Source organism: Panthera leo, chromosome D3 (assembly GCF_018350215.1).
Source record: "Panthera leo isolate Ple1 chromosome D3, P.leo_Ple1_pat1.1, whole genome shotgun sequence".
Classification (NCBI taxonomy): domain Eukaryota; kingdom Metazoa; phylum Chordata; class Mammalia; order Carnivora; family Felidae; genus Panthera; species Panthera leo.
Genome location: NC_056690.1, coordinates 30,617,019 through 30,643,865, shown reverse-complemented (window position 1 = coordinate 30,643,865; position 26,847 = coordinate 30,617,019). Strand labels below are relative to the sequence as shown.

At 39.8% G+C, this 26,847-nt stretch overlaps 1 protein-coding gene across 1 annotated transcript in view; it reads right to left on the bottom strand.

Annotated features, from left to right (window-relative positions):
• The window catches only part of ANKRD30B (ankyrin repeat domain 30B), a 106,394-nt gene that overhangs the window by 68,401 nt on the left and 11,146 nt on the right, over nt 1–26,847 (bottom strand). The window contains exons 4-7 of the mRNA XM_042909677.1: nt 26,482–26,630; nt 10,099–10,171; nt 2,842–2,971; nt 2,461–2,522 (exon numbers count right to left, since the gene is read on the bottom strand). Of these exons, the coding sequence (XP_042765611.1) occupies nt 2,461–2,522; nt 2,842–2,971; nt 10,099–10,171; nt 26,482–26,630 (414 nt within the window). The remainder of the gene's footprint in view (nt 1–2,460; nt 2,523–2,841; nt 2,972–10,098; nt 10,172–26,481; nt 26,631–26,847) is intronic.

Genomic DNA, 26,847 nt, shown 5'->3' with positions numbered 1-26,847 from the left:
TCAGTCGGTTAAACGTCCGACTTCAGCTCAGGTCATGATCTCACAGTCTGTGGGTTCGAGCCTCACGTCAGGCTCTGTGCTGACAGCTCAGAGCCTGGAGCCTGCTTCGGATTCTGTGTCTCCCTCTCTCTCTGCCCCTCCCCTGCTCATGCTCTGTCTCTCTCTGTCTCAAAAATAAATAAAAACGTTAAAAAAAAGAAAAAAAAAGAAAGTGCTGCTATAAACATAGGGTTACAAGTGCCCCTATGCATCAGCACTCCTGTATCCCTTGGGCAAATTCCTAGCAGTGCTATTGCTGGGTCATAGGGTAGATCTATTTCTCATTTTTTGAGGAACCTCCACACTGTTTTCCAGAGTGGCTGCACCAGTTTGCATTCCCACCAACAGTGCAAGAGGGTTCTTGTTTCTCCACATCCTCGCCAGCATCCATAGTCTCCCGATTTGTTCATTTAGCCACTCTGGACCGGTGTGAGGTGATATCTCAGTGTGGTTTTGATTTGTATGTCCCTGATGATTTGCTTTCATTTAAAGAATGCTTAGAAGATGACTGACAAGCATATTCTGGGGACCCAGAGTATGAATGAGAGAGAATGACATTTTCAAGACTAGGCTCTTTTTGTTCAGGAAATGCCTGAAATACTACCGAGACAGACACTCCAAATGCATCTTCTTCCGTATTTGTCCAATTCGAAGGTATTTCCTTTCAGTTCGTTCCTTGTTAGAGTGACCCTGTGGTGGTTCTTCTTCAAGATGAGTAGGAATGCTGTATTGTTAACAAATTTCACCAAACTTCTGCTTTCACTCACTGCTGATGAGTTTTAAGCTCTTTTTCCAGTCTAATTTGCCTTATTTGATCCACATTTCCTCAAAGTTTTGCATAGAAGCATGTCTTAAATATACAGATATATCATGCTCCCTAACACATTCCTTATCCATTGCTGGTTCTTGAGTCACTTTTTGCAGTTGCAAAAACGGATGGTTAATTTCCTTGTTTTGATTTTCACATGAATTTTCTGCCAGGATACATGTTTGTAAAAACACCTTATCCTTAAGTAATCAAGTACGGACAAAGAAAAATGAGAAAATAATTACAATTTTACTGTTAAATTTCTTAATCTATGTTTAGTTGTTCCCAAGTCACTGGATTGTAACTTCCTGTAAGAAGTGAAAACTAACTTGCCTTAGCCTAAGACAGAAGAAAAATATGAACTCATGAACTTAAGCTTGTCAGTTTTTGGAACTAAACAATTCATTACATGTTAAATCGACCAAAAAATTAAGTTAGATGTTTTTTAATGTTACAAACCTTAAAAACTATTTAGCTTACCATCCCTTATAATGAGCACTAAAGTGCATTTGAGCACTTTTTAAAGGTTAATAACTAGAGAATTGGAAAACTTCAAATTATTAGCAGCCAAATCAATTAATATCAAAGAGAAAGAAATGCGCTGGCAGTGTGAATCGGCTTAAGATTCTCTCTCTCACCCTGCCCTCACCTACCCACGTGCTCTGTCCTCACTCTCTCTCTCAAAAGAAATAATGAAAAGAAAAAGAAATCATAAGGAACAGAAAATACATTTACAGGATGGTACTCTATTTACTGAAAAATATCTGTGTGTAAGTGGACTCCCACAGTCCAAACCCATCTGGTTCAAGGGTCAACTGTATACCTATATGCTGTCTCCACTAAGAGCTTACAGGAACTTCACATAGCCCCAGATTAGAAAATCAAACACCCATTCCTACTTTCCCATTCTTTTCTGGACACTACTGCCATTTTATTGGCCTTCAGACATCTTCACATTTAAAACAAGTATTCTTGGGGGGCCTGGGTGACTTAGTCAATCAGGCGCCCAACTTTGGCTCAGCTCATGTTCTCACAGTTCATGAGTTCAAGTCCTGCATTGGGCTCCTTGCTCTCAGTGCAGAGCCTGCTTTGGATCTTCTGTCCCCCCACCCCCCTCTCAACAATAAACAAACATTCACCAAAAAAAGTATCCTCAATATTTACTAAGTCAATACATGCCACTGTGATCATTTTGTCTTCTATTTCTATAGCACCCTTTACAGGTTACAAAACGTTGCCACATTTGTTCATTACACATAACCAAGACGTGGGTATTAGTGCCATTTTTAGGAATGAGGTCATTGGCATTCAAGCAAGTTTTTCCAAGATCCCACAGCTAGGAAGTGACGGAACCAAGATGCTAGCATGTCTTTTGATTTCAAATACAGTGCTTGCAGCATTATGCAGCAGCTGCCTGGGCCTAAGACATCAGGACCTTTTTACCTCCTTCCCTAGTTGTCACCTTAGAATAGGTCATCATTACTTTACTTATATTACTACAAGTATGACTGCGATATTATTTTAATTATCCAAAAGTCAAAGTCAAAGCACCTCGTGGACGTTTTAACATCACTCCTCCATGCTTATACTTAAAAATAAGAAGAAGACAGTACCTCAGGAAGAGAAGGTGATTCTACATCTTCCTCTTCTCCCAATTCTAATGCTGACATCATATCTATAGGATATGGTCACAGATAAATTAATGTGTTACAGATAAAACATGTGTTACTATGAATTTTAAACACATACACAAGTCTATCTCCATTCATGACTATTTCAATAAAATAAAAGCAATAGCAGAAAAGATGTTCAGGGGGTTCAAGATTTTCCGGAAGCACAAGGGGGCAGTACTTGGGATACTTATAAAGAAAGATAGCTACAGAAAAATATCTTCATGAAAAAAGGATAATATATTTGGATCTACATACTTCCAGATTTTTCTCATACTAGCATTTAATCATAGGAAAACAACTCACAGAGATTCACTAGCTTACCACTTCTGTAATTTTTATGCACTCCAGCAGCAGAAGTCAAACTGTCATTAACTGTTTGCTCTGGTGGCACATTTTCAATAATACCAACACCATCTTCCTTTGCTTCCATTGCTGACTTTGCTGTTCCTTCCTAGAAAAACAGCACAAAACAAAAACCCAACTTCATAAAAACATCACATTAATTCCTTTGGTCACGCACTCACCCACTCAGAAAAACAAGCACATACTGTATCTGTCAAGTCATAGCCACGATCCGGGGACGAGCTGGAAATATAAATAAAAGACAGAGTCTGTTCTATACGCTAGTAGCGGTAGAGATGCATGAAAACAGGTAAGGACAGAACAATACCATCCACTAGTTCTGCAAGGGAAGTGAATCACGTACAGTGAACGCACAAAGGAGAAAACACTTACATTTGGGAAGCTCAGCAAACTTCCCAGCTCAGCTGGAAAGATAGGGCTGTATCTTAAAAGACAGACAAAGTGCATGGGGAGGGTGTGAAGGGCATTCTAGAATGAGCAAAAGGATCAACTATGAAGTAATATAGTAAGTGACAACACCTATGCAATATGGCAAAACTGGAACAGAGTTATTGGGAATGGGTAGATAGATATTACTGGAACATCAGGACGAAACCAAAAAAATAAATAAATAAAGAGCAGTCTTATGCTAGAACATGAATTTTCTCCTTCAGGTAATGGGGATCCATTGAATAAGCAGAGGAGTGACATCGTCACAAGTATATTTTAGAAAGGTCACTCTGGCAGCAATGTAGGATGAACGTAAAGGAAGCAAAACCAGAAGAGTACTGCAAAATTATAGGTGAGCGAGTGAATTACAGGAATAACATATGAAAAATGGTAAGCAGGTACAAAATATCGAATGTGGTGAGTGACTGGATGTGGTCATTTCAGGGAAGTTCGGAGTCCAGGACTTTTCCTGTTTCAGGGCTGCTATTTTTTAGGCTAGGGAACACAAAGGACAGAGCACATTACAGTCAGGAAAGAGGAAAGGGAAAGAGTCAGAAACAATGTCTTGAAACTAGGGCATATTACATTTAAAGTGCCCAGGGGACTTCCAAAGAAAATGTTAGGGCCGCCTGAATGCCTCATTCAGTTAGCACCTGACTGTCGATTTTGGCTCCAGTCATGATCTCACAGTTCAAGGGTTCAAGCCCCCTGTCTGGTTCTGCGCTGACAGTGCAGGGTCTGCTTGGGATTTTCTCTCTCACCCTCTGTCTCCCTACCCCTCCCCACGTGTGCTCTCTCTGTCTCTCTCTCCAATTAATAAATGAATAAACTTTAAAAAAACAAAAAGAAAATTCAGATCAATGAAGTTCAAGTAAGAAAAGGCCATCATAAATATCTATAAAACATATTAAACTGATAGAATAATGCAATCCTACACAGAACTGTGAAATTGTGAAAAGGAAAGTAAAAGGAGGCGGGAGGAGTTAAGATGGCAGAGGAGGGGGATCAGAATTTCCCTTGTCCCTCAAACACAGCAGTATTGAGGTCACAACACTTGGAATACCAGCAACACAGGCTGCAGAGGGACAGGAAAATCTCCACAGGTGCAAAGAGACAGCTTGGCGGGACAGAAGGGTGTGTATGTGAATTGGGAGAAAGAAAATGGGCAGCGCAGGCATGGAGTGGGTGAAGCCCTTTGGTACAGAAACGAAAGGAAGAGAGAGAGAGGCTGTGGGAAGTGTATTTGGATATGAGAAAACCTGTCCAGACCACAGACCAAGGAGATGTCCAGAGAGCCAGTTTCTCCTTTGCAAAACAGCCTTAGAAGCTAAAAAACAGAATTTTCAAGGTTGCCAGGCTTTCTCTAGACCAGAGCTGCCACCTCCCATCCCTGGTGGGGAGGGAGCCGCCCCTAGGCTCTCAGGGCAACACTGGGAGAGAACATCTTGAGTATGGTGGAAAGAGGAGGTATTGCCCTCCCCAAGGGAGAAAGAACCTGCAGGCACGAGCCAGAGGCCCTTTGTCCACTGTGCAGAGTGGCGCTACTCCAGAACCAGGTCTGAGCAAAGCGGGATCCTACAGGGTTTTGAATCCCAGCTCAGCGCTCAGGGAGCACAGGAGACTGTGCAGCAAGGCAAGCTGGCCTCCCAGGCTATTCTGTGAGGACGGCCTAAACAGTGAGTTTTGAGACACCTCGTGTGGGCAGGAGAGATTGGGGTGTTGCCATTTCTCTCCCCATGACCAACATCGTGGGGCTTCAGGGAACGGACAGTGAGCCTCAGTGGAGGCAGGCCCATGACACCAAACCTTGCCTCTCTGTGCCTGGTAACTGCTTCTCTATGGGAGTGAGACTGACACTAATGGGACCAGACAGCCCCTCCCCTAGACCAGCACAGCCACCAGTCCCAGGCACCAATAGACAACGCTCCTCTGGTTTTCTATCTTAGTTCGTTTGTTTGTTTTCATTTGAATTATTATTCTTTTTTCTTTTCGTTTTCAATGTTTATTTCTTTATTTTGAGAGAGAGAGAAAAAGTGATCAAGCAGGAGAGGTGCCGACAGAGGGAGAGAGAAAGAATCCGAGCAGGATCCATGCTCTCACTGCAGAGCCTGATGGGGGTTTCGAAGCCACCTACAGCGACAACATGACCTGAGCCAAATTCAAGAGTCAGACGCTTCACCAACTGAGACACCCAGGTGCCCATCTTTTCTTTCCTTTTCTTTCCCTTTCTTCTCTTTTCCCTTTTTTCTCTTTCTACTCTCCTCTTTCCTCTCCTCCCTTGGGAATCAGCCTAGTAGTCTCGGGTTGACTTTGGGTCAAAGCTATTTATATGTATTTATATTTCCCCTCTGTTCTTCTGTTCTGGTTCTTTGTTTGTTGGTTTCATCGGGGACGTTCTCTATACTTTTCCAGATCTCCTTCTTCATTTTCCTCCCTCTTTCTGGATTAAGCCCTATAGCTCCTTTGAGTCACTGCCTGGTCTTTTCTTCCACTCCTGTCATTTCTCTCTTGTTTGGGCTAAGGATTCTTCACCACCCTCTTCTCCTTTTTTCCAAGATTACTTCAACAAACAAATCAAAGCACACCTGGTGGAAGGCCCAAACCACCACTCCAAGTAGCGAGAAAAGCAGCCAAAGACGCACCAACAGAGTGCACACGACACACTCCAAAAACACGTGTTCAACTGTCAGGCCCTGGAGAGTGTAGGACCCCTTTGTAATATAGTAGTACTCACAGGTGTGGGACACAGAACAAGCTAGTAAAACACATAAAGGACAGGAAACTAGCCAAAACGACAAATCAGAAGAATTCTCCCCCCCAAAAAAAAAAAATTCCAGGAAGAAAGACAGCCAGAGAAGTGCTCGAAAGAGACAGAAACAATATATCTCATCAAGGTTTTGGAATAACACTCAGAAGACTCATAGCTGGGCTTGAAACCAAGCTGCTTCAGAGATCAAGGACCTAACGAATCATCACGATGAATGCTGAAAATGAAATGTTGTAAAGGAGATACAAAATAAGCTAGATGCAGTGACAGCAAGGATGGGAGAAGCAGCAGACAGAATAGGTGAAATAGAAGATACAATTATGGACAAAGATGAAGCAGAGAAAGGAAAGAAAGGAAATTACTAGACTACGAGGCAGGTACCAGAGACCTAAGTGATTCGGTGAGATGAAATAATAGCCACATCACAGGAGTCCCAGAAGAAGAAGAGTGAGAGAAAGGGGCAGAAGGTTTATTTGAACAACTTATAGCTGAGAACATCCCTCATCTGGGGAAGGAAACAGGCATCCAAGTCCTGGCGGCACAGAGAATTCCCTTCCAAATCAACAAAACCAGGTCAACACCATGGCATGTCATAGCGAAACTGGAAAACTACAAAGATAAAGAGAGAATTCTGAAAGCAGCTAGGGACAAACAGGTCTTAATCTACAAGGGAAGACACATAAGGGTAGCAGCAGACCTGTCCCATGAAACTTGGCAGGGCAGAAGGGAGGGGTAGGAAACGGTCAATGTGCTGAATGGGAACATATGCAGTGAAGAATCCTTTCCCCAGCAAGGCTGTCATTTAGAATCGAAAGAGAGAGAAAGGCTTTCCCAGACAGACAAAACCTAATGGAGTTCATGACCACTAAACCAGCCCTGCAGGAGATCCTAAGGGGCGACTCTGTGAGTGGAAAGCAGCAGAGACTAAGAAGGACTAGAGGCCTCACCTAAAGCATGAAACCTTCAGATAACATAATGTCGCTAAATCCGTATCTTTCACTAATCACTCTGAATGTGAATGCACTCAATGCCCCAATCAAAAGACACAGGGAATCAGAATGGATAAAACACAAAACAAAACCAAAGAACAAGATCCATCTACATGCTGTCAACAAGACACTGATTTTAGACCCCAGGACACCTCCAGATTCAAAGTGAAGGTAATGGGAGCCACCTATCATGCTACTAGAAGTCAAAAGAAAGCTGGAGTCACCATACTTCCACCAGACAGACTAGATTTTAAACCAAAGACTGTAGTAACAGATTCAGAAGGGCATTTAATCATAATTAAGGGGTCTATCCATCAAGAGGAGCTAACAATTGCAAATGTTTATGTCCCCAAAGTGAAAGGCCCACATAGATGAATCCATTAATCACAAACATGAATAAATGTATACATACAAATACCATGGTTGTAGCCGACTTTAAGACTCCACGCATGGCAATAGGCGGATCATCAAGGTAGAAAATCAGTAAGGAAACACAGATCCAATGTGTCATTGGACCAGATGTATTCAGATATACATAGAAATATATTGGACTTAACATATGCATTTAGATACATGGATATCAATACAGATGTAGTGAGATCTTTTCATTTAACAGCAGTAGAATGCACATTCTTCTTAAGTGTACATAGAACATTCTCCAATATCAATGACATCCTGGGTCACAAAACAGCCCTCCACAAATATAAAAGGACTGAGATCATACCTTGCATATTTTCAGATCACAACAACGAGCACTTGCTCATTCTTTCCCTCTCTCCCTCCCTTTCCAAGAGAAATACAAACATTACAAAAACATTTAGCTCAGCTCCTTCCAACAAAGAGGAAAAAAGAATAATAAACCTTGTGGGGCAATGAGTCATGGACGAAAACCACACACAGACCGTAGAATTCCATAACCAATATGTTGACAATGGAGTTGACAGAAAGTGATGTACTAAAAGAACAGACACTAAAGAAATGGTTTCTGCAAGGAAATATTAGGCTACGGGTAAACGATTAAAAAAGAGCATGGTGGGGGAAACACATAGGTGGCTCAGTCAGTTCAACGTCCACCTTCAGCTCATGAGTCATGATCTCACGGACTGTGGGTTTGAGCCCCACATTGAGCTCTGTGTTGACAGCTCAGAGCCTGGAGCCTGCTTTGGATTCTGTGTCTCCCTTTGTCTCTGCCCCTACCCCGCTAGCTCTCTCTCTCTCTCTTTCTCTCTCTCTCTCCAAAAAAATAAACTTGAAAAAATTAAAAAATACCTTAAAAAGCATGGGGGGAGAAGAGGAAAAAAGGAAAAAAAATAAGACATGACCAATCAATCAAGCATGAGCTTAAGACAAGGAAGAAAAGGAAAAATGTGAGCAAAATAAGGTAAGTGGAAACAACATACACTTTTCAACAGGTACATAGGTAGGATTGGGAATATGCTATGAACAATAGTGTCTTTTAACCCTTTTAAAGATATATGTGTGTATATATATGCATATATGTATATATGTGTGTGTGTGTATATATATATATATATATATATATATATATATATATATATATAGTGTATACATAAAAGAGTCTTTGATTCACAGAATACCCCTGATAATACTGACTTTTATCACTCTACAATTATCTGCTTATAAATACTGTAATAAAGAATTTAATTTTTTTGACTCTAAAAGAAATTGTTCAGTTACTGGCATCTATCACTTCCTAAGAGCTATAAATTATTACTACACTAACAAAAGAACAGAACAAGAAAGGTTCCTAACACATCAACTTTCACTATGGAGAAAGAATTGGGAATGAGAATTCTAGGAAGAAATGTGAACCTTCAAAGGATGTATGTAATGGGACACAGATGGGGTTAACAAAACAAAGGCTGAGGAGTTTTTCTCTGCAATTCTAAGCTCACAATGGGAGGATACTAAAAATATACTGTAACCTTCTTTCTTATGTAACTGCTGATTTCCTCAATAGAATTCATTTGCGTTTTTACATATAAAACACCAAAACGGAATATAAACTGAAGCCTTACTTTTTAAATTCACATATTTAATTGTGATATATCATGTGTATTTCGTTACTCTTCAAATTCCATTCTACGGAATTCCATTTCCCTACTCATTTATTCACATTCAAAAACTATGACATTGCTTCTTCCAAGCAAGACTTTATTCTAGGAGCTCCACGAGTCAAACAAGTATGTTTCCTAACCTGCAGTAGCTTCTAATGATTTAGGGGCTTTGGAATGAATATTTAAATAAATATCAGATGTCTGAAACTTTAAATTTTAGAATCTGACACAAGGACTAGGAGGAGATCGTTTTAAAAGCTAGAATAGGAAAGATTTCTGAAATTAGAAATTTGACAACTTGGCTATGAAGAGCCTCTGCTCATAGAGCTACTCTTTTCAGCAAAATACGTATTCTTCAGGGAGATGCACAATTGTAACTTACTCTTCGTGGAGTTATTTCAAAAATACAGGGGAACACTTTTGTAAGGTAAATGTTGAGAAATAATGTAAACATCTAAATTTCTACATTTTCTAATATTATTTTAGGCTAAATGTAGAACAAAGGATAGAGACAAAGGAAAATCCTGTATCTCACCAAAATAAAAATTGCCTGGGGCAGAGGGCAACCTACAATAGATACTTGGATCTAATAAGATTTCATTTAGGCATGAGTATTATCAGTCATGTTAGTATCACAGTAAGAATCCTTATCCTTAACCAAATGTCATATTTCCTCCATTATGGGAAAGCTTTTCCCAATATAATTTCACGGTCATTATATATTTTCCAGCCCATTCTTTGATCAGCCTCCACCTCTAGGATTTACCAAAGGAAAACAAAACAAAACAAAACATTCAACGCGTCATGTATCTGTAAAGTGGTTTGTTCTTGCTAACTTTCCGTTACACATGTAAAATGATGATACACAGGCTACTGTGTAAATTTTCAGAGTAAATAAGGGAGAAAACTAAATTCAGAGCAGGAAAGTGAGTTTCACAGGAGGGTACTTTACCTTGGTACCAAAACCAAAGTCTTGGCTAGCTGATGTAGGCCATGAATCATCAGGACCAGGTTTGTCGGAAAGCCTTTAGAGCAAAAATATACAACAAAAACATGTTCATTTATTGAAAAACAAAATTTCAAAAATTAAGGGAAAGGTCAGGTATCTGTTTCTTCAACGAAGTTTCTTGGTATAATTAAACGTTGGCCTCTGTTGTTTTCATTAAGTTTTACTTTAATTCCAGTAATAGTAACATCCAGTGTTATATTACTTTATGAATATAGTGATTCACCAACTCCATACTCACCCTGTGCTCATCATGACAAGGGCGCTCCTTCATCCCCATCACCTCTTTCACCCCTCCCACCACTCACCTCCTCTCTGGGAACCATCTGTTTGTTCTCTGCAGTTAAAAGCCTATTTCTTGGTTTGTCTCTCCCTTTTTTTTCTCCCTTTGCTCATTTGCTGTTTCTTAAGTGCTACATGAGTAAAATCATATGGTATTTTTCTTTCCCTAACTTTGCTTACCATACTACTCTCGGGCTCCAACCAGGTCATTGCAAATGACAAGATTTCATTGTTTTATGGTTGAGTAATATTCCAGTGTGTGTGTGTGTGTGTGTGTGTGTGTGTATGGATATACATATACACACACATACATACATATAGGACTTCTTCGTTCACTCGTTTGTCCATGGACGCTTGCGCTGCCTATTGGAAATAATGCTGCAATAAACACAGGGGTGCATGTGTCCCATGGAATTCGAGTTTTTGTATTCTTTTGGGTAGTATCCAGTAGTGCAATTACTGGATCATAGGATAGTTCTGTTTTTAATTTCTTGAGGAACCTCCATACTGTTTTCCACAGGGGCCGCACCCATTTGCATTTCCACCCACAGTGCAAAAGGTTTCCTTTGTCTCCACATCCTCGCAAACACTTGCTTCTTGTGTCTTGGAGTTTAGCCATTCTGACAGGTGTGAACGTGGTATCTCGATGTAGATTTGGGGAGCATCTTTTCATGTGTCTGCTGACCATCTGCATGTTGTCTTTGGAAAAATGTCTGGTTATGTCTTCTGCTCATTTTTAAACTGGGCTTTTTTGGAGGGGGGGATGTTGACTTGTCTCAATTTTTTATACATTGTGGATACTAACCCTTTACAGGATTTGCAAAACATTTGCAAATATGTTCTCCCATCCCAGAGTTTGCCTTTTAGTTTTGACGGTTTCCTTCACTGTGCAAAAACTTTGTAGTTTGATGTAGTCCCCATAGTTTATTCTTGCTCTATTTCCCTTGGCTCAGGAGACATAACTAGTAAAATGTTGCTACAGCCAAACGTCAGAGAAATGACGGCCTGTGCTCTCTTCAAGGATTTTTCATGGTTTCAGGTCTCACACTTAGGTCTTTAATTCATTTTGAGTTTATTTCTGTGTATGGTAAAGAAATTGGTCCAGGTTCATTCTTTGGCATGTGGCTTGTCCAGTTTTCCCAACACCGTTTGGTGAAGAGACTGCCTTTTCCCCACTGGATAGTCTTTCCTGTTTGTGGAAGATTAACTGACCATACAGTTGTGGAGTTCTTTCTGGGTTTTCAGTTCTATTCCATTGAGCTGTGTGGCTATTTTTTACACCAGTACCCACCATACTGTTTGGATTACTACAGCTTTGGAATAAAACTTGAAATCTGAGATTGCGATACCTCCAGTTTTCCTCTTTTGCAATATTGCTTTGGCCATTCAAGTTTTTTTGTGGTTCTATACAACGTTTAGGATTGTTTGTCTAGCTCTGTGGCAAATGCTGTTGGTATGTTGACCGGGATTGCATTACATCGGTAGACCGCTTTGGGTAGTGTCGACACTTTAAAAATATGTATTCTTCCCATCTGTGAACACTGGATGTCTTTCTCTTTCTTTCAATCATCTTCAATTTCTTTCATCAGTGTTTTACGGTTTCCAGGGTACAGGTCTTTCATACTTTGGGCCCCTGCTCAGCCCTACAGGTACTTGGGAAGGGCATCACAGATTTAGGAAAAGAGGTGGAGTGAGGAGACAGCTATCCTTGGGCCATACATCTTTGTAGTTCAGAATCTCCACCCCCCACCCCCAATTCCTTGAGAGGATCTAAGCCTTCCTCCCTAAGTGGGGGTGGAAGTAGATGATATCATATTTCTCTTTGCTGTAAACAGACTCTTCCCAGCAGCTCAAATGATTTTTAATCTCTCTCATCAGAAAATCTGAGGTATGCTCGCACCTTCAATGAAACCAACAGACACAAAAGCAGAAACCTGGTCAAGACCCTCTTGAACTCTCTATTTGAATATGCCTTTCTAAACAATTCCCCTGATCCTGGGTCCTTCATTCCTGTCATTCACCTTTATCTCACTTGGCATAAACCCCCATATTCTGACATCTTTTCTAAAACTCTTATTCCTATCCAATTCAGTGTTGTTCTTCTTGAAACCTGGTCTCCTCTGCTAATTCAATTCTTACCCTCCTTCATTGTATTCATTAGACCCACTCCCCAGCTTTCTCTTATTAAGACATTTGCTTGCAAGATGAAGACAAAAAAGAAAGAAAGGAAAGAAAGAAAGAAAGAAAGAAAGAAAGAGAAAGAAAGAAAGAAAGAGAGGGAAAGAGAGAAAGAAAGAAACAAAGAAAGAAAACCCGAATTTAAATCTCATTTCTGTCACTTATCATATCCAAATAGGTCACTTCAATCTCTTTCAAGTTTCAAATTCTCCATGTAAACAACCATTGGGCAAGGAGGTTGAACATAGGTTGAAGTACCAGAGGGTATTTTGATGAATTAATCTCTGAGGTTCCCTACATCTTGAGATTCTAAGTACTTTTGATTTGGCCTAGAAAAATGGAGAGTCCTTAGCTGGCAGAAGTGGAAAAGTTAATGGGAAAAAAAAAAGAAATACCAAGAAAACCAGAGAAGAAAGTAAAAAGGCAAAAACACAGTACAGAAAAGTCATGGGGAAAGAAATCTCGAAAAAAAGAAAAAGTTTCCTAGAACTAGTCAAGGGTACTAGCCCAAAAGGAAACCAGACTGGGAACTTAGGCAACAGAGAATCATAGAGCAATATCCTCGAAATAGAGGCTGAATTTAATTAATGTAACATGGTCTACAACTAGATATCCTTCCCTTACAGAAAACTCATTTGTCTCAAGAAGAGGGGATATCACCACATGTAAGGAGCTGCCTGACTAGATCTTGCTTATTATGTATAAAGCGTGACACCATGGCCATAGCTGACATCCACCCTACAATCTCTGATGGTAAAAACAAGGGACTAGTTACCACTGCACTAATTACTTTTGTTAGCACTAGTGGTCAAACATATAAGGGCAAATGCTTGGACTAACCTGGTTTCTTAAGAAAACCCTAAATTAGACTTCCGACATCATTACCTTTGACATTCTGAGTTGATCTGTCCTAGGATCTGTATCTTCATCTCAGTGCTGCTGAGGAACCAGAGAATAGATGTGGAAGCTACACAGGCTGATGGCCAAACCCCCTCAGCTACTCATTAACTATGGAATCACGGGGCGAGTAATCAACCTCCCTGAACCACAGTTGCCAGAGTAATTAAAAGTAGGCTACAATAACACAGCTACTTTGCAAAGCTATGCGATGACTATATAACTTAACAGATGTTATGCATATGATATAATGTCCAGTCAAGGGTAGAACACTCAACAACTGCTTTTGTTCTCTGCGTTCCCTTAGGAAACACATAATTTTCAGTTCATTCATTTCATTTCTTTTCCTTTCATTTTCCATTTCATTTCATTTCATTCCTTTATATTTTGAGAGTGAGTGCACACAGAAAGAGGGAAAGATATCCCAAGGAGGCCGTCAGCACAAAACCCCACGTGGGGCTTGAACTCACAAACCTGAGTTGAAATCAAGAGTCACACCCTTAACCGACTGAGCCACCCAGGTGCCCCAACAAATGTCATGATTACAAATCCATAAAAATCCTTCCTGGTTATAGAGTCTTCCTCAGCACTCTTATCTGCTCCTAAAGAATAAAGCAAAATACATGTTTAATCAACAATCGAAAAATATAGGAAATTACAAGTGTATGGCTAATGATTTGTTCAAAAGTCTTCCTTTGGGACCACACCTGGAAACCACACTACACTGAATGGTAATTATACCATTGGTAGGCTTAAAGCACTAAGAAATCTTACTTTCTCCTCTATATTGACCAAAAGCAAGAATGGGTTTTATCGGACTTTGACACCTCCAGGTGAACTGATGTTTACAATGACCATCACTGACCGACTCTATGACACTGAAGGAAAATGACATCGTTAGGAGAATGATTATCCTAAGCTGACAATGTCAAACTGAAACTAGCATGATTTTTCTGGACTTCCACTACTAGAGGAGTTAAAAGAGAGTATCTTCATTTTGCTCTAACACGGCACAACTTCCCCAGCCCTTCAGTACAGACTGTTCAGTTTTAGGATGAAACACCCCCTCACAAAGTGTGCTCTATAGCTATTGCACTTTGCAGCATGGCCAAACCATAGCAAACAGACTCTCCCTGGCCTTACTTCCAATGGCAAGGTAAGTAAGAAGGATTTGGCATTTCAGTTTGATAAAGTTCTAACCTCTTGAGACTGTCTCCTTCCATTGCTAGAGAGTCTATCTAGTCCCACCGCACATCACAGAGGAGGATGATCCCATGTGAATGCTATGTAGTGGTTCATGATGTCATTTTTCTCAACCCTCCCCATTAGGTGACACACATCTAGAAAAATCATGCTTTTTTTTTTCATGGAAGGCATATATTATCAGATCCTCTACTGATGAGCAACAAAATAAAACCAAGGGCAAAGAATATCTTGAATGCCTACATTCAATTACTGGGGAATTTTAATTTTCTAAACATTCAAGATGTCCACTGTATGATTCTTACTATATGACACTCTGGAAAGAGCAAGACTATGGAGGTAAGGGTTGGGGTGAATGTAGGGATAAAGGGGCACAGCACAGAGGACCTTGAAGGCAGTGAAACTCTTTCACACGATACCACAAAGGTGGATTCACATCATTACACATTTGTTAAAACTCATAGAATGTATAACACCAAGGCTGAACACTAATGCAAATGAGAGACTTTGCCTGAAAATGATGAGTTAGGGTCTGTATAAAATGCACCACTGTTGTCAGGGTGCCTGGGTGGCTCAGTTGGTTCAGCGTCCAAGTCTGGATCTGAGCTCAGGTCATGATCTCACAGTTCATGGGATCCAGTCCTGCATCAGGCTCTGTGCTGACGGCACAGGATTCTTTCTCCTCTCTCCCTCTGCCCCTTTGCTGCTCACACGCTGCATGCTCTGTCACTCAAAACTAAACAAAGGAACTGAAAACAAGATACTACTCAAAATGGACCACTGTCGTGCAAGATGTTGACAACAGGGGAGGCTAGGCGTGTACGGGAGCATGGTATGGTATATGGAGACTCTCTGCACTTTCTGTTATATTTTGCTGTGAACTTAAAACTGCTATAACAATAAGGCTCATTAAATGTAAAAAACAACAACAAAACACGGTATCCATTGAAGCTACTCTTACCATATATTAACGCATGATACAGTCACCTTGAAAATTAAGATAGATATGAAAGTAACACAGTAGGGGTACTGTCTCCCATATGGAATTATATGAAAATACATAAGGCAACATACAAAAATACAAAAGATATTTGTATACTTAGGAAAGAAAACAATTGGTGAATAGGATCAAATATCTTATAACTATAAACAGGAATTCAGCACTATATGAATCAAACCTGGGTTTTGCATATAATTAAGAGATTTTATTCTAATTTTAAATAAAAAATCATTATGTTGATCGTATCTAAGAATCATAAGGAAAGCTTAATCACATCAAAGAAGATTATAATGACCTAATATTGCCCTAGTCTTTTTTGTACAAATACCTACTTCATATGGATGATGAAACTGAAACCAGTACCATGGTAACCATCATATTACTTGCTAGTAAAATAAAATTTTAAGACGCCACCAAAAATTAAGTCAGGGCTATAATTCCTATGCAGAACAGATTTCATCCAGCAGGCCAAAGATGGCTACCCTCAGAACATCCTCCTTGAATGACTGGCCCTTGGTTGTTCCCTGGGATCTTGGACTTAAGGAGGGTTCCCACCATTTCCTAGCTGGTTAAGAGTGGCTCACTGTGCCTAAGTGCTGGTACAATCAATGTGCTTAAGGCCGTACACTTGATTTCCTTCTGGAAACCTGGAATTTTGGCACATGCTAAGGAGAAGATGCCTATGTGATTAGCGTTTGGTGAAAACCTTGGGCACTGAGTATCCATAAGCCTCGTACTGGCAGACATTTCACTTGTGCTGTCCTAATTTCATGCTGGAGGAATTAAGCACATCCTGCTAACTCCATAGAGAAAGGATTCCTGGAAGCCTGCGCTTGGTCTCCTCTGCACTTCACCCCATGCACCTTTTCTCTGGGCTGATTGGCCTTTCTAGCCTGTCCCCATACCAAACCACAGGCATGAGTACAACTATATGCTGAGTCCTGTGAGCTCTTCTAGTGAATAATCAAATCGGGGTGTCGTTGGGGTGCCTCTAACACAACTGCGTTATATGAAATTTTTATTATTTGGGTTGATGACACGTGGTTACAGTCAGAAGGTTATGCCACAGAATACCTGTCCTGGAATCTCTTTTTCTTGGTGTTTGCCTAGAAAATTCCTACATTCCTATATATCCATTTGAAGAAAGGTTTCAAAGGAATAGGTGAAAGCATGATGTCAGAAAGTGTGAAACAAGCAACAATCCTATTTTACTCAGAAAAACAAAAGAGAGAGAATCCTGGTGGTTGCCACTATGTTCTACCATATACAAGTTCCTCTCAAAGATGAAAAATCAGTTCATTTTCTCCAACTCACTAGGACTTAGTTCATTTTTCTGGCAGATAGGAATCAAAGAAGTAACAGGGATCGTTCTAGAAAAAACAGAACTATCAGACCCAGTATAAAAACATACTACCGATTATATAATTTTTTTTGTTTCTTTTCCTTAATTTCTTAGAAAATTAAAAATATAGTTCACCTATTAAAGGCAATTATTGCCAAAATAATCAAAAAGTCATAATTACTGTGTCCAAATTGTCAGGGGAATTATCCACCCCACCCTGAAAACAGCAGATTTGAGCATTAAAGATCAATAGGACCCATTTGGGGGAAGGCAAAGTGAGTTATCTTCTATATAATTGGTTCAAAACTTGGTATTCCATTTGGCCATATATTCTTGTTAAGTCACAGCTTACCAATTTCTGAAAAAAAATATTAAAGCAGTTCACTTTAAAACTGTACCCTACAAAAATTTCTACCTGACAATCCAGAAAATGCTTTCAATCTTGACAGGACATCATCACGGACAGTATCACTATCAGTGTGTGTACAGGTAGAAAGTCGTTTTGCCTAAGAAACTCATAAATATGACACAACTTTGAGATTAGGTAGCCCAATGCCTTAGAAGGAAATATACATATATGTTCAACATGCATATGGTGGAAATGTATTCTAATAGTAGTAGATTCCAAGATAATTTTCCTTAGAGCTTTCTTTAGGGATGAAATTCAGAAAGGCAGACTAAAAGGAGAGATATCAGAAGAAGGACAATCAAAAGAAAATAAAGAGAGACAGCATTAACAACATACAGTCAGGTATTCAAACATAACAAAAAAGACACAAGCAAAAATAATCCCGTATTGACTTTGTTACTGACATCACTAGAATTCCCAAACTACTGAGAACTAGTAGATTCAGCGCATCACCTGACATTTTCTCCTTGTTATGGTATTAGTTTTCTGCAATAACATAAGGACACGAGGTCAGTTTCTCCACTCTGCTGCTCTGGAAAGTATTTCTGATCAAAACTTAAAACTATTAAAAATACAGCTGTCTCGGGATTCCATTCCAGAGACAGGGCCTGACAGTGGCTTCCAGCTGTTGCTGCCAGATTTTTGTCTCAGTATTCATCCAGAAGAGTTCATCAAGGACTTGAGGAAAACCTCAAGTACTCCCACAAGAAGCAGGTAAGAACGACAACACTTTTCCTCACACTTGACTCCTAGGTTTTGACAGTTATGGAAAAATGCTGGGCAAGTATACTCACCAGGCTAGACCATTTTCCCTTGACCCTGCCTGGGTAGGTGTTGCATTTGCAAAAAGTTAGATAGGACCTTGGTGGATATGTTATTTTTCCACATTTGGACACCGAAAGCACCAACCACGTAAATAAAAGGCCTTACAACTCACAAATTGTTCTTTTGAAAAGGTTACCACCAGAGAACTTTTAAAAGTTAAATCCAACTTTCTTTGTAGTAATTTGATAAAATACTCCTGCTTGAAATTTTTAAAAATTTTCTCAACATCACTTCCTCTAATTCCTCGCCTACTTTTTCCCTAGCACTCCTCAGTCTTCGTTACTAACTGCCACTCTTCCATCCATCCTAAGTTGGTATTCCCAGGGTTTGTTCACTGGCCTTCACATTCTCCATGTTCTCCATCATGAACAAGCTCAATCTTTATCCAAGCTATGACTCTGCCTAATAATTCTCAGCAGATTATTTCAAATCTGCACCTCCAATCTTGAAGGTCTATCTCCAGCTGGAAACTCCTATTATTCAATTATCTAAATACTGAGAATATCCTACATGGATATTCCATCAAAGTCAACATATACAGAAAACTACTGGTCTTCCTCATTCCTGCTGCTCTCCTCTGTTCATCTGATAAAGTCCTACTCATTCTTCCTGTCCAATTTAAATGCTGGCGCACAACCTGGAAACCTCTGAATCTTCTGAGAGTTCTCTCTCACCCCCTAACTTTTTATGTTCAGGAATCACAAACTCATATTAACTGTACTGTTTCTGTCTCTGCTTTATCTTTCCCCTGCCACTGCCCTAGTCAAACATGAGTTCTTAACTGATGATTTTCACAGGGAAAAAAAAAGCCACCAAATATTATTGTTATTTCTTAACGATTAAAAAAAATTTCAGCAAAATAAATGAGAAAGACACAAGGCCCAGAAAAAAAAATTAATGGAATAAACTGAACCCCCTTACGTTTTCAATCTACACAGCTGAAAGTTTCACAATGGACTAATACCAGGCTAAGAAAACAAGAGCTTCCTTTGCCTCCCAGTCTCTTTATGTGGTTTCCTATAACCTATCTTCCATACGAGGGTTCAGCAAACTACGGCCACAGGCCAAATCCAACCTGCCATCTGGTTCTGTAAATAATGTTTTATTGGGGCCTAGTCCCAGGTGTTCACTTACATATTGCTACGGCTGCTTTCACACTACAAGGGCAGAGCTGAGAGACCACATCACCTAAAATATTCACTGGCTCTTTAGGAAAAAGGCTTGGTGATCTGTATTTTATGCCATAACCAGAGTGTCCTAACTCAAATCTAATCTTCTTAGTCTTCTGCTTCAAATTCTCCAAAATCCCTATATCAAATACTGCTGCCTCCCTCCCTAAGAGCCATTCCATATTCTTCATTCTTGCTAGAGAATCACAACTTTATTTGGATATTACTGTCTCCATACACAAAGAAGGTGGCCTCACCCTGGCCTCAAAAAGAGAAAGGATTATTCTAAGCTAATCACAGTACCTGGTTTACCAGGGACCAGTTTAGGAATGAGTATGTGATGTAACCTAGTCTTTAAAATGCTAGAGGAAGGCTACTGCAAGACTCTTCCTAGTGAAAAGAAACACCTAAAGAAAAGCAGTCCTTCCCACCCACTGGATGTTGCCATGTGAGAATATGATACCTGGAGCAGTTGCTAATTAGCCATCCCGGAAAGGAGAAATAAAAACACCACCAACTCCAAAACTGAACAAGAGACGACTGGGATCCTGATGACATCACCGAACCATCAAAACATTTCTGGTTCCTACTGTTTTCGTCACTGTTAGAAGTCACCTATTATTTGCCGCTAAAAGCAGTCTACTGAAGAAACTTCCCAAAGCCTATCGGGTAAGATCTACTCCTCTCTATAGCACTGACAAACTTCCATAAGCTTGTCTTACCTAGGTATTCACCTCATTCCCAACCATTCCCATAGCACACGTTTTCTACAAGCAAAACCCAACTGCTCATAAATCCTGCTAAGTTCACTCATACACCTTCGCCTCTGCACTGCTGTGTACTCCGCCAAACACGTAATCGTGACAGTTTACAAACATTGTCAAACATACAAATGTTGGTCCTGCCAAACATTGTCATTCTGCCTCTCTACCTGGCAAACTGAACTACTCACCCTGCATGCTTACCGTAGATTCTACCCAGTCTTTGAAAACTCAGATTCCTCACCGTGAACATACGGTAACTGGAACAAATGCCAATACAAAATAACAATGATATTTATAAACTCTACGAGACTCTGGCACCTAGTAAGCACTAAAGAGAGTAAATAATACAAATGACAGGGATAACAACAAACTCCTGGGGTTCAGAGACTGGTTTTTGAATGTTTGTATTCTACAAAAACAGGATAACACTTAGCAGCTAAAAGGCACTTAAGAGTGACTTGTGAAGTGAACAAATGGACATGAATAAAAATGATTCCTTTGAAAATTATTTTTAAAAACCACAGAAAATTTTCTGTTTCAAAAACCGCAGGGACAGCTCTATTCTGTTATGAGCACCTTTATGATCCAAACGCTGTCTGCTCGATCTTTGCCTTTCCTGTAACTTCCAAAACTAGCCTACAGAAGGTCTTTGGTAACAGTCTACCAAGTTAAAGCTTTCTTCCTACTTTTCAGATTGTACAGTGCACTAGGTGCCACAACTAGGGAGCAACAGTAGCTCTTTTTTGTGATTGTGAAACATCTTTGTGCTGTTATAATTTATGGAGCCCAAGTTGCCCTATTTGAATACTTATGAATATAAAATTTTGACTAATGGCAACAGACTATCTTATTCTAACAAAATTATAGTGTCATGACAGTTCTCCAAGAAACAGAAGAAAACATTGTTCTAATGAAATCAACATTTCTCATTCTGAATTTCTTGTTATTTTTAAATGTTTATTTATTTGGAGAGAGACAGAGCATGCATGTACAGGGGAGGGGAAGAGAGAGAAGGAAAAGGGAAAATGCCACACAGGCTCTGAGCTGTCAGCAGAGCCCAACAGAGAAGTCTCACACAGGACTCCAACTCACCAACTGTGAGATGATGATGACCTGAGATGAAGTCAAGAGTTGGACACTTAACCGACACAGCCACCCAAGCGCCCCTCTCTTTCTGTTTTGATTTATGAGGAGTGAAGTTGATAATGGTGAGACCTTGTTGATACAATATGTGAAATAACCTACGCCTCTCAACAAGGCATTGCTCTTCTTCAGTACTACTGGCAGCTATCTGTAAAAAACAATCTCATTGGCATTGCTGCACACTAGCTAAGTTTTGCAGTTCTTATTTTTTGCCATTTGTTTATGGTACCAGGAAAGTACTGTAGAATTCCCAGTTTTAGGGCTGGTTCATTTTTTAATGAGACAAATCACTAGGTAACAATATTTACTAAATATAATCCACTTGTAAACATTTTATAAAAGATCCATTTTTATAGCAAGTGCAATTTGGTATAATATGTTTATGGAGGAAACATAAAACATACTAACTTAAAAATCTTTTTTCCTCTGGGCACCTGGATGGCTCAGTTGGTGAAGCATCTGACCTTGGCTCAGGTCATGATTTCGCAGCTCACGAGTTCGAGCCTCACTTTGGGGTCTCTGCTGTCAGTGGTGGAGCTGTTTTGGATACTCTGTCTACCTCCCTCTGTCCCTCTCCTGCTGACTCTCTCTCTTTCAATCTCACTTTCTCTCTCAAAATTAAATAAACAGTTAACAAAGCATTTTCGTATTTATTACACAAAGACGTCACATGGTATTTTAGGGGTCATGACTAAAATAATGAATTTCTTTTCAGATAATACTGCCTCATATTTTCAATTACCTAAAGTTAACTTCTTAAATCATTCTGATCATTACACTCTAAAAAAAGAAATTAAGAAAGAAAATACACATGCAATTTACACATTGGTGTTCTTTTCTTCATTGTTCTTTCATTATCAAAACACCCTTACTCTGACTTTACCTATGTTAGGACCACCAAGAGCAATTCACTATGTAAAGTCTTACCTGGATTGCTATTTTGCAAAGAATTTTTAAGCACGATTTCTTCTTTATGGTGGCAAATTATTTTGTAACTGCTATGTATAAAAAAGGGTCATAAATAATATTACTATTTAATGCTCATATGAAAAACATTTACCAAATACATCAAATTCTTAGAGTATTTCAAATAATATCAGAGCAAATATCAAAACTTGAATTACCCCATATACTTCAAATTTGTATGTTCTAGAAGCTTTTCATTAAGTCTGTACTTAAAGAAGAAAAAAACAGGAAGATGAACCAGTCATGAATTGAGGGCATTCTAGCTTAGTAAATTAGAACTAGCTTGCCCAGGGCACCTGGGTAGGTAAGCGCCCAACTTTAGCTCAGGTCATGATCTCACGGTTTATAGCTTTGAGCCCCATGTCGGGCTCTGTGCTGATAGCGCAGAGCCTGGAGCTGGCTTCGGATTCTGTGTCTCCCTCTCTCTCTGCAACCACCCCCCACCCCAGCTCGTACTCCGTCTCCCTCTATCAAAAGTAAATACACATCAAATAGTAATGAGAATAATTAGAATTCACTTGCCAGAATGGAAAGTGTTTGGAACTCAGAAGTCCTAGCTCTATAACCTATAGCTATTTGTTCTTGGAGAAGCCACTTCTCTTTGGCTCAAAATCCTCCTCTATAAAACAAGGGAAATTACTGCCTTAGTTTACAAGGTTGATAAGAGGATTTAATGAGATATTATACCCAAAACATGGCCTCTCAGGCCATGGCCTCTTAGGTGATGCTCATTACTCTGGGAAGGGCAAGATGAGACCTTCCATGACCTCAGAAAAGATGCTCCACAGAATTTAAAGCGGTGGTCCAGGGGCACCTGGGTGGCTCAATCTGTTGGGCATCCAACTCTTGATCTCAGCTTGGGTCTTGATCTCAGTCTCGTGAGCTCGAGCCCCATGGTGGACTCCACGCTGGGCATGGAGCCTACTTAAAAAAAAAGGCAGGGGTACAGATCTACTAACAAAGGAGAAAGGGAAGTCCGATCTCTTCCTGCAGCATCATTTGAACCTCTCTGACAGCTTAGAATGGTACCAACTAACATCTTCTGGCCAAAAAAAGACAAACAAGATCCTCAAAGAGTAACTCATAAGGAAAGTCTAGGCTAAGATATGGGTTCCACATAAGGTCTCTGAGCGTGGAGGGACAGGGGTGTATGGCGAAAGCCAGGAGGCCCAGCTGCCCCAACAGGATGCTGGTGCTTTGGGATAGCTGCTGAGCATATGTGCATGTGCAGTGAACAAAAGAAACTTTGAAACTTTGAAATCTAAGTGTGGATCACCATGAAGACTGAAAAATCTGGATCAGCCAGGGAATCCTGGGAGCAAAGGTCAATCACGACCAGACTGCAGCACCAGTTTCAACAGCAATGTCGCAGAAACAGAATCAAAGGAAACCATAGAATGATCAGGATGTCCTTTTGTCCCCTCCAAATGACTTGTGAAAGAGGACTGTCTCTTTGGTCTTAGGGTGCTCCTTAGGTTCTTGGAAAATTCAAGGGACAGAGTACAGGAGTTAGCCCTCAAAGGAAAGTATAGGGTCTTCTACAAAACTGAACATTTCAAGACCCAAGTTACTAGTTCGAAAACACAGAGATGTAACATTATTTGTGCCCCATGGAAAGGGGTTATACCTGAAATGAAATGCATAGGGTTAGGATCCTGGAGGATAAAGGTCTCAAAAGTCCTGAGATAAAGAATCCTGCACACATTCCTACTTCCAACTAGTCTAGTCCTTTGCTTGATTTCTGGCTCATGTTGTGGACTAATCGACTGCCATTCCAAAACTGCCTGACCAAACTACGAAATCCCATCTGTTACATACGAAGTTAACAGTTAAATTATTTTAAACCTCAGTTTAGTAATAACTAGCATTTTAATACAAACACTTACAGATTAAAACCCTTAATATAAGCATATTCATCTGCAGTGCATCCATATACATCTTGAGGAAAGGGTTCAATACCTTGCTGAAGAAGTAGCCTGACTAAATTTGTTGAGTCATAATTTACAGCAAGCACGAAGGCTGTTATAACAGAGATAACTTCACTCTTAGGAATTTAGAGTTATTTAAACAGCTAATTTGATATACGTTATCAGGTTAATATCTTGCCTATGTGTTCAGAATCGACCATTTACATGTTTCAGTGTTCATATTTGTAAATGATCTCCAAGACTAAAATGAAGGAACAAAAAGGAAGCTTCTTGTCCCACTTGGGTAACGTATTATAGAGTTGCTAATTTAAAGTCCTTTGATAAACAAGAAACTATGCTGAGGTCACTTATCTGAATAGGTAAAGATTTTAAAAAAGAATTCCCCATGTCTTCCTTAATCTGATACAGTGCACTTCAAAGGCATCTAGAGAGGTCAAGTAAGTATAGAAACTATCTGCAGGCTTAAAATGATAATATTTTAATGCGAATGCTAACAAAATAGGCATAATTGTAGTTAACGATGCTGATAAGCATATGGTAGGCACTAAATTAAATGCTATGTATATAAAATATTATTTACGCACAACCACCCTTGCAGGATATATTATCATCCTCCTTTTCATATCAGGAAACATATTTAGGGATGATACGTAACGCTCCCAAGGTCACAACACCTAGCCAGTAGGAAAGCTATGAATCAACCTAGTCTTGCGTGAATCTAAAGCACATCTCTTCCTTCTTTATCACCCATCTATAACTTATCCTCGTTAAAGGAAAAGTCTATTCAGTTAAAGTTATCTTTCATCTTTCTACTCCTACCAATTAAAAATAAAATCAAAAATACATATACTGGACATGAAAAAGGGTAAAACCTGATGAGACCTGGTAATAGTAATTAATCATCACTTAGAGATCACCTAACGACATCAGTATTCCTCAAAAAAGAAAAAAAAGCAATTTAAAGAAAAGTGTCATCCAAAAGACAAAACAACTCCTATTTATGTTTAATATGCATCTTTTTTTTTTAACATTTATTGGCTTTTGAGAGACAGAGCTCAAGCAAGGGAGAGGGAGAGAGAGAGGGATACACAGAATCCAAAGCAACTCCAGGCTCTGAGCTGTCAGCACAGAGCCCAACGTGGGGCTCGAACCCACGAACCATGACATCATGACCACAGCCAAAGTCATAGACTTAACCAACTGAGCCACCCAGGCACCCCAATTTACATCTTTGAAGGACAAATGTATATGAAGTAGAATTTCTTTTTTTTTTTTTTTTTTTTCAACATTTTTTATTTATTCTTGGGACAGAGAGAGACAGAGCATGAACGGGGGAGGGGCAGAGAGAGAGGGAGACACAGAATCGGAAACAGGCTCCAGGCTCCGAGCCATCAGCCCAGAGCCTGACGCGGGGCTCGAACTCACGGACCGCGAGATCGTGACCTGGCTGAAGTCGGACGCTTAACCGACTGCGCCACCCAGGCGCCCCAGAATTTCTTTTTTAAGTTTACTTACGATTTATTTTGAGAAAGAGAGACAGTGCACCCGAGAGTGTGGGCAAGGGGCAGAGACAGAGAGAGAGAGAGACAGAGAAAGAGAGAGAGAGAGAGAGAGAGTTTGAGAATCCGAGCAGGTTCTGCACTGTCAGCACAGAGCCTTATGTGGGGTTCAATCCACAAACCATGAGATGATCACCTGAGCCAAAGTCGGTTGCTTAACCAACTGAGCCACCCAGGTGCCTCTATGAAGTAGAAGTATAAAAAAATATCATAAAAGGGTTAAGAAGGCCAATATTGTGTCATAAAGTAAATTAAGAGCTGAGAGTCCACCCTTTATAAAACTGATATGAAATCCCTTTAGTTAACACAAAATCATGTGCAGAAAAAACAAACAAATAAAAACCATTGCAGGAGCAACTGGGTGACTCAGTTGGTTAAGCATCAGACTCTTGACCTCAGCTCGGGTCTTGATCTCAGAGTCATGAGTTCAGGCCCAGCGTTGGACTCCACGCCGAGCATGGAACCTACTTAAAAATAAACACTGCAAATGACACGAGTCAACATCATCAAGGAATATGAATTCTGCTATACCCTGTTCTTCATGTGGCCCAGTCAGAATAATTGCTTTCTGTCTAACTGGTGATGTGTTGACAGTTTTCACTATATAATTATAAATTAATCTTCTTCTTCTGAAGTTAATCTTCCTGACTTGAATAATTATTACCACTCTAGAACCATACTAAGGTTTAAAAGAAAACTACTGCACCTTTTTGATTTATCCTCTGCATGTATATTTGCTGCCTTTTCTACTAAAACTTCCACTATTTGCTGTTTGTTTTCATTTACAGCAACTAGAAGTGGTGTGAAGTTATCCTGTAAAAGAGCAAAAACAATTTAGAATTTACAAAATTACACCTTTCCATACAGAATTTTAAAACATACAAAAGATCCTCTAAACTTAAACATATAATACAAAAAGTAAATAAAAAATGGCCTCTTCCTTCCCACCCCTGTGCTTTCACCTGCTGCTGCTCCTCTTTAAAATAGCCCTCCTCCACTGGGGCACCTGGGTGGCTCAGTTGGTTAAGTG